Below are 9,884 nucleotides of genomic sequence, written 5' to 3'. Positions count from 1 at the left end.
GACATCACAATGTACCGGTACACTGGCTGTGACATCACAATGTACCAGTATACTGGCTGTGACATCACAATGTACCAGTACACTGGCTGTGACATCACAATGTACCATACACTGTGATGTCGCAATGGAGACTGTGACATCAAAAATTCCACTACGACATCACAATCTACATTGTGATGTCACAATAGAGATTCTGACATCACAATGACCACTGTGACATCACAATGTACACCGTAGCTGTGACATCATAATGTAAACTGTGATGTCACAATGGAGACTGTGATTGTGACATCACAATTATCTACTTCAATCTGATAAACAATGTGCACAGCTAACAGCTGAGCAACAGAATAAAAATGTGTCTCACAAAATACACTAACATATCAAATTGGAGGCACTGGTTTGAGTTTAGTAATTTAATAATTTTAGAAAAACACCTTTTTACAAGTGTAATCTTTGGCCTTTTTGTTTTACACAGATAAAAAAAATCAGCTACATTTTGCCACTCTTTCATTCAGGTTAACGGGACGCTGATGTAAAAAAATAAAATCTTGAAGGACTGATGATATTTTGGTGAACACAGTCACCAAGGTTTTGCTGTTATTCCAACTGTTGATTGAATCTCTGAATATAAATGCTGAAAAAATGATTTGAATAAACATCTGTCACACTTGAATCCTTGACTCGTCATAATTGCCAACAAGCTGCAAGGGAAAAAGAAAAGTAATGGGTTGTAATATTGGCTGTAGAGGAAAATAATTATGGATGCATAGAATGCACCGGTAGTCTTGAAATCTTTGATGGCAACATCTCACTATCTTCACTATGTTGTCAGAATGCAAAATTGTTAGAGGGTAGCTGTATTGCTACATACTATATGACAGTGGAATTGTTAGAGGTTAGAGTGTAGCAATATTAATACATACTATATGGCAGTGGAATTGTTAGAGTGTAGCAGTATTGCTACATACTATACTACAGTGGAATTGTTAGAGTGTACATAGATCCGTTTTTAGGGTCTATGGAGTGTAGCAATATTGCTACATGCTATATGGCAGTGGAATTGTTAGAGTGTAGCAGTATTGCTATACACTATATGACAGTAGAATTGTTAGAATGTAGCAATATTGCTACATGCTATATGGCAGTGGAATTGTTAGAGTGTAGCAATATTGCTATGTGCTATATGACAGTAGAATTGTTAGAGTGTAGCAGTATTGCTACATGCTATATGGCAGTAGAATTGTTAGAGTGTAGCAATATTGCTACATGCTGTATGGCAGTGGAATTGTTAGAGTGTAGCAATATTGCTACATGCTATATGACAGTAGAATTGTTAGAGTGTAGCAGTATTGCTACATACTATATGACAGTAGAATTGTTAGTGTAGCAATATTGCTACATACTATATGGCAGTGGAATTGTTAGAGTGTAGCAGTATTGCTACATACTATATGGCAGTGGAATTGTTAGAGTGTAGCAGTATTGCTACATACTGTATATGACAGTAGAATTGTTAGAGTGTAGCAATATTGCTACAACTATAATAACGGTTACTGTAGCAATATTGCTAAATACTATGCAACAAAAGAATTGTCAATGTAGTAATATTGGCACATGCTGTATGAAGTGTTATAAATATAAAACTTCTGAAGGCTGCTGTGTAACAATGATATGTGTGTATATTGACAAAGAGTATAATGGAATTCTTCAGACTGATCTGACATACCATTCATGTCTATTAGTAGTGCTATGTATCCGTATAGAAATATGATAGACATAATGTTGTACAATTAATTTTTTGAAATTTAATTCTCAATATTTTCGAGCCACCTTGCCGATTAACAATTGTTCAACAACCTTCAAATACCAATCTATGGCACATTTTCATCAGAACTTTGATTTGGTTTTGATCTTCAACGACGATTTTTAAAATACACAATAATTCATTTGTGAATATATCTCCAAGTTGGCCAATATCAAATTGTATTTCTCTAATCTGCAATGCTTTTTTGCCATCATGTCCTCAAGATACAGCTACTTACTGTTAAAAAACATACAGACGCCACCGGCTCACCATATAAGCTCTTTTTGGTATTTATATACATACCAAATATGAGCTAAAAAAGTGGCTTGTAACAATACACCTCACATAAAAGTTACATTTGGCATAAAATTTCAAGATTTTAGATCTGAGACTGAACTTGGAATTTTTGTAGCACTTTGAAGGTTGTGTTGGTTAAGCTACATACAATACAACGGCTCGGGCATCATCAGTATTTCGATCATGACCACTATCCCTGTGGCAGGCAATAAATCGTGATATTGCCCTCGCTCTCATGTGTTATAATTGAATCACTATTTTGTTGTAGTATAAACAGTTTATTTGTCATCTCAGTCTAAAAACATGGTGATACCCTTCTTCATCAATTAGAATAAATATGACCCCCACCAATACTACAACTTTCCCTCCGCCCACTTCATACACAAAAACTGACCTGAACAGTCCCTCACCCTTCAACCGTTTGTAAAATCAAGAAACAGATGAGAAGCAGGTTGATATAATTACCTGACTAATTCCAGGTAAATTCAGGAGAAGACCTATAACTGGTATCCTTCTGAGAAAATTTACAACTACTGGGAAAAAGCCTCTGTAATAGGAAAACAAATATGAAAATTTGTGAAAATTGAACAGACACAGATTCTGTAGTTATTACACACTTAATGTATAATCCAGTTACTGTGATTGGCTGAGCCTCACTCACGTGATAAGATAACAAGAAGTGCTTGTGTGATATGGCCCTGTCGCATACAGGCAGTGATATAGCCTGCTACCATGTTCTGGAATACCACACGTTGTTACTGTGCATACTGCATAATGTACATTTTCTTCGTATTTTCTGCAGAGCAATGGCTTTTGAAATGGTACCGGTACAAGAAGTTAGCTGGACTTTAATCAGACGACATTTTGTACATTATATGAGAAAAGCAACATCTTCTTTGTTTTTAATTTAAGTGGACCTTCCAAGTTCTACTTCATCTTGCATTGCAATCGAGCACCAAATGGAACATTTCACTGTGGCAAGTGACGACACTTGACTACATCAATTGCAAAGTTTCGAAAACAAAAGTGTTTGTTGGGTGTAATAAAATGCATTACACATACTAGCACAGGCAAGATCACCCTAGGCTTCAGCTCGGGCATCATCAATATTACAGCCATGAGCACCATCCCTTGGGCGAGCAACAAATCAAGATTTTGCCCTTGCTAGCATGTGTTATTATTGAAATGTGACATGATGATGATGTCATACATCTTTGAATGACAAGGTATGATAATTGCAGAGTTGTAGTTGTTTTGAATGACAAAACATGATAATTAAACGAGTTTTGCTGTTGTTTTCAAAATACTTACACTGAGTTTGAAAAACTTACAGCATACTCAGGTCTCAAGTAATCAAAACACTGTAATTCAAACTTTCAGTATTCTGTGGCTTTAACAATGAAACTGAACAGTTGAACATCAAAAACTTTCATGAAATACTTGCAGTGGAATACTTACCTGAAAAGAAGAAAAAAGCCATACAACTCAATTATCATTCCGACCAATGGCCAACCAATCAATACTATGAGAATTCCACCAAAGAAAAAAACTGCTGCCTTTAAGTTTGTGTTTTTGAAAGAAAAATCTGAAAGTCCTCTCCAATCCAATGATAAACCCTAGCCCAGAAAGAAATAGTATCTGCAAACAAAACAGAATTTTACAGAAATGACTCAACTTTTTACAGTGTAAGTAAACATGACTGAACTCTTTACAGTGGGAGTAGAACAGACAGATGCATTATACGGTACATGAAATATTTCTAGGTGTTGATTCACGGGAGAACAATACTGTACTGCAGGATTCATTCAGTGGCTTCCAGGAAATGACACAATGTGAGATGAATTGTTCACCTCAATTTTATATACCTCACTGTACAACAACATGCAGCAGTGAATACTACAACGCTTGAGAGCTACTGTCTTTTCTGGACAAACTTACAAACTGTGCAAAAGAAGTCTGCACTGTACTTATGTATCAAGCACTTCCTTGTCAGTGTGGACAGTGTATTTAAAGGGCCAGTAATGCTAACAAAGGCAGTGAAAAATTTTCTTACACCAACAGCTTTAAAAATAAATCCCAATAAGTGGTGGTTCAGAAAAGAATTGTAAAAGTTTGAGAGTCTGAATGTCTGTCCCCGAGGTGCATACTACCTCGTGACACAGGTATCAATCATGTGACCTGGGCATGTGATCGAAGACATTGTTGTCACTAAGTGACGGGCAAAACAATATTGTACAACATACTGACAGGTTGAAAAGCCTTTTTTTCTCAACTTTCTTGATTTTTCACCCTTGTGCACAACTTCCTTTGGTATCCTAAAAAGTGTCTTTCCAACTTTCCTATTTGATTGATTATTACAACCATACACTAAAAGGTATACTGTCACCTGTTCCAATTTTGCCAGTTACCATGGAAAGAGAAAATCTAACCAATCACAGATTTTAAGCGGGTGGCCGCTTTATAAAAACAGCGCCCTCACATGGGCATTTTGAATACCAAGGAACGCCCCTTTGACCATATATGGGCATATTTAGATTACAGGTGACTGTATACCTTAAACATATGTCAGGCATGCATTGGTATTCTAACTGATGACAGAAACTGCAAAGAGTGGGTTTCACTTTGTGAATCGATGGGACTTGCAAATATGATTGATTCACCTACAAGGATAACAGATAATACTGCCACCTGTATTGACCATATTTGGACAACTGATCCTGATAAGGTAATTTACACTGGGTTTTCTAATATCGGTCTCAGTGATCACTATCCAGTTTTTATCATCAGACAAATCTCAAACAAAGTTCTGTCAAAGCAACACCATACTATCAAGTATAGATGTACAAAACATTTTGACCCGGATTCATTTTGTAAAGATCTTGGTGAAGTCCAGTGGTCAAATGTTTCAGGTTCTGATAACATCACAGATATGATAGATTCATGGAATTCAATGATATTCATGATCATTATTTCTCAGAGTCTTAACAAGCAGCACCGTTTAAAACGAAACGTGTGAAATATAAAAAAATTCCAGAATGGTGGAATGATGATATTGAATTAGCAATCAAAATTAGAGATAAACATAAGGCAAACAAGTCATTTGAATTGTACAAAACATGGAGAAACAAAGTCACAAATTTAATCAGAACAGCAAAGCGTGAATTTTATAATAATGTTTTAAACAAAGGTACCAATGATTTTTGGAAAGTTTTTAAGCAACTGGTTCCAACTTTCAATTGTAAAAACCCTACTTTTGTAACAAGTCAAGGTAATGAAATTTCAGAAATACAGGAAATGGCAAATGTGTTCAACAATTTTTTCACAAATGTAGCTTCTGAATACATCAAACACAATGATAAGACCAATGACGATATTTTAGATAAATTGCAACTCTTTGTTTCATCTAATCTCCCCAAGGACAAAAAATTTGTTATCCCTTTGCTCCAGGAAGCTGAAGTCACAAAATTTCTCAATAGTATTGACTGCAAAAAGTCGACTGTTTAGATGGCATTAGTTCTCGCTTTTTGAAGATTGGAGCAACCAAAATAACATCCAGTCTCACTGCAATTTTCAATTACGCAATTTCCTCTGGGACATTCCCTGATCAATGGAAATCGGCAAAAGTAACACCATTGTATAAAAAAGGTGCAAGGGATATTGTATCAAATTACAGACCTATTTCTGTCTTGCCTATTTTGTCCAAAATTTTAGAAAGACATGTTCATACTCACTTCTATAACTTTCTGTGCACTTTCAACTTATTGTCAAACAAACAATCAGGTTTTCGCAAGTTTCATTCATGTCAAACTGCATTAACAAACATCACAAACTCATGGTACCAAGAAATTGATAATGGAAATCTGATAGGTATCCTACTTGTTGATTTCAGAAAGGCGTTTGATCTTGTTGATCATAATATCTTACTACAAAAACTTAGGATTTATGGATGCTCAGAAAATAGTTTGCTGTTTTTCACATCATATTTGGAGAAAAGAACCCAGATAGTTTCATTCAATGGGGCACTTAGTGATTCTTGTCAAGTCTCTGTGGGTGTACCACAGGGATCTATCTTAGGCCCCTTATTCTTTCTACTTTTCATCAATGATCTTCCTTTATTTACAAATACATCTGATCTTAACATGTATGCAGATGACACTGCTGCACAGGTCACCAGTACTAAGTTAAAAGAAATTGAAAATAAGCTTAATCAAGACATGTATCACATCACACACTGGTGTGATCTTAATAACATGTGTATTAACTCACAGAAAACAAAAGTTATGGTCCTTGGAACTTCTCAAAGAAAAGCTAGAATAGATGAATCAATTCATGTGTTATGTAATGGAGATCAACTGGAGTGTGTTACACATGATAAATTATTGGGTATAATTATTGATGATACCTTAAGCTTGGAAAAAACATGTTAACTCTGTTTGTAAAAGTATCGCATTTAAGTTACTTCAACTCAAGCGTATTCGCCCCTTTCTAACTAAAAGGGCCATGATGAGTTTTTATAATTGTTTTATTTTACCCCATTTTGATTACTGTTCCAACATATGGGGTCACTGTTCTATCAAACTTTTAGGACGCATTGAGCGACTCCAGAAAGCTGTTGCGAGAGTTCTTTTAGATTGTGATTTTAATACTTCTAGTGAAGTTTTATTCCGTACACTGAATGGATGCCATTCAGAAAACGGATTTTATATCATGAATCAATTTTAATGTATAAAGAAGTACAAAACAATTTAGCTCCAGATTATTTGAATGTTTTTAAAAGGATACACAATATTCACAGTCGGAATACTAGATCTGCTGCCAGAGAAGATTTATACATTCCAAAACATAGAACACAGTTCTTTAAGAAAAGTTTTACATACAGTGGTGTAAAAATATGGAACAGTTTACCGGTTGACTTAAAGTCATGCTCCTCATTGCAGGCTTTTAAAGACAAATGTAAATTTCATTTTTTATGTGACACAGATGTTCAGTAGTGTAATATTGTTTATTGTCCATTTGTCCATTTGTTTTTTTTTTGTACCTATTGTATGTTTTGCCTTTCATGTCTTCATGGATGTGTGCAATTTTTAATGTATATATTGTAAATTTTAATGATTTCTCGACACTGTGTGAGAAGAGCCATTGGCTCAACAGTTTATCGAGATTAAATAAAGTCTAAATAAAATAAAATAAAATAAAATTGTTGTCTGCACTGTTGTACCACATACTGCATGCAGAATGCGCACGTTGCCCGTCAACTGGAAATTCGAATGATGCGCATTACGTCATTTGATAGAAAAGAATACTGGATATGCATCAACACTTTTTACAAACATAGTTAAACTTTTGTCTATTGATCACTGTGAGAGTCATTGTCACCCAAGACAACAGTCAGTACGCCCTCTATGCCAATATGACATACACAAAACAGTGGAAGTCTAATTTTCTAAGATTAAATCTTTGTTCTCCTTGAAGCTAACAATGTTGAGAGCTAAAGAAAGATGCTTGAATAATTACTCACATTTCCAATGGCAAGCAGTCCTTTGTCGAAGAAAAATAATATTCCAAGAAATAAGAAAAAAACACCAAAGCCAGACAGGCCCACTCCGATTTCTGTTGGTGAAATCAAAATCAATGCAATCATTAGATCTCTTTTTACTGCTTCTTTGATATCATGCATTATGGTTTGATTTCAAATGATTATCATATCATACTGGTCAGTATATTGATAGCACAAATACAGCAATCTGATTCGTTGAAACATGAAACTAACCTTGCTATATTCATGATATACCACAGTTTGAACATGTGCGAGCTCTCAGCTAGAGAAAAACTGTTTTTGATGTATCATATAGCAATAACCCATCTCAGCGACAGCATACCACGAGATTTTGACCAATTCGCAAAATATATGCACTCGTTATTAGATATCCAATTCACTATATGGTGATAAAGCACATGCTCAAATACTGGCATAGATTGGTTTTATCGGATGACATCTTACTGAGGTCTGCTTATACACCCAGATTGGTCCAATTATATACAAAGCATATTGAACTCTTACAGTGGGAGTGATATATGGACTTCTAGTTGCAATATCAATTCCACAGTTAATAATGTATATGATAGTTTATGTGAAATTTATGAACAAACGTGGCTGAGAAATAATCATTATGATACAAGGAAGTGTGGATGCTGAAGAATAAGCTCTGAACTTACAGACTATTTAAGACAAATGTTAAAATTGAAAGTTACTTGTTAGATACAAAATCTTTTACCTATAGGAAGTGGCTAACAAAACTAAGAATTTCGGATCACAACCTTCAAATAGAACTGGGCAGAAGGTCAATTCCAAAAGTTCCTGCAAATGAAAGATTCTGCAAATATTGTAAGACTTTAGTTGCTGATGAATTTCACTTTGTAATACAATGTCCAAAATACACAACTTATCAGCTTATCAAAATATTATATTTTCATCCACAAGTTTGTATAATCCTGGTTTTCTTCATTTGAATGATAGAGAAAAGTTCACGTATATCTTTACTCACAAAGATAAACTACCTCTTGCCAAATTTATTTCTGATACTTTAGTTCCTCCCCCAGCAGCAGGTTCATCAAGTGTTTGTTGAAGTCTGCATCTTTGAGTTTTGTAATTTTTGTCTTACCACACTCCCTGAGTGTGTTGTTGAGCAATGAAGTAAAAGTAAAGTGAAGCTATTACTCTTGCATATATGTCGTGTACTGGTCAAAATGTCGTGGTATACCGTCGCTGGGTTTGCTTTTTTGCTTTTATAATTTCGAACTAATGACACCTATTGAATATTGTCTTCAAGGTCAAATGTAGAATAAGGTAAGTTTGCTTTTTACTTGTGTTCTAAAATAACTTCTTGACTGCATCTTAAGTCCTGTACAAGTCAGCAGGAGTGAGATTTGAGATTGTACTGAAAATCAGTGGCTCTTTCTTATCTGTGTCACATATGACTTGTAAACAAAACAAAGGACAACCACCTTGACATGTGAACTTGAAGGACTGCTGTGTGATTATTTAATTAACATCAATCATCACTGTTCATTGGGAAGTACAGTTGATCAGAAGTTTTATCAGTGTATTCATGTCAAACCACGGTAAAATGTCTAAAACTAGTAAAAAATCTCCCGCGAATTTTGCAACTACCATCTATGAACTACCTTTTGTAGAATCTACTCAACATCTGTCAGTGTTACTGTGTTGGACTACACCATGGTGGATTCCAGCTTCCACCCCAGGCTCAAACCAATGACAATGACAATGACACTGTATGGGACAGGTCGGTACATCCGTACATATGTGTCATTTAAGTCTACCGACAACGCAGAATATTTACACGAAAAGATATCTCACACAGCTGTCGAAAGGTAAGAACGAATACCAACTGTTTACACATATAGCGGTCTACCAGTCTGGTCACATCATCCATACACGAGATTTTAGTTGAAAACATCATCCTTCGGATGGAAATAATTTTGAGGTTTCCTTGGTCTTTATCACGGAAGTGTATTCATGTGGATACATATATGGATATTGTAGCACTTACTCTGATAATCTGTTATTTCAAACATTTTTAAGTCCGATGTCAGCCGGTTTTGGAGAGCGAGTGTGTACAACTGACGGACATGGCACCTATTCCAACTCGAAGGCCACGTCTGAAGCGGAAATCACTGGCAAGTCTATCGATTACGGGGGAGTTTAGCTTAGGGTACATTTTCATATTCCAAATTATCAAATACGTCACACGTACATGGT

At 35.4% G+C, this 9,884-nt stretch overlaps 1 protein-coding gene across 1 annotated transcript; it reads right to left on the bottom strand.

The window, feature by feature from the left end:
• Positions 1-496: 496 nt before the first annotated feature.
• Positions 497-9,815, bottom strand: LOC139142391 (vesicle transport protein GOT1B-like). Its single transcript, XM_070712311.1, is given in 6 exon segments — positions 497-704; positions 2,570-2,651; positions 3,563-3,651; positions 3,653-3,742; positions 7,623-7,714; positions 9,676-9,815. Coding segments are annotated over 6 exon segments (417 nt in total). The 5' UTR covers positions 9,701-9,815; the 3' UTR covers positions 497-665.
• Positions 9,816-9,884: the final 69 nt, after the last annotated feature.

The sequence above is a fragment of the Ptychodera flava genome, chromosome 1 (assembly GCF_041260155.1).
Source record: "Ptychodera flava strain L36383 chromosome 1, AS_Pfla_20210202, whole genome shotgun sequence".
NCBI lineage: Eukaryota > Metazoa > Hemichordata > Enteropneusta > Ptychoderidae > Ptychodera > Ptychodera flava.
The sequence above is the reverse complement of the archived record's forward strand: the minus strand, read 5'-3'. Positions and strand labels throughout refer to the sequence as shown.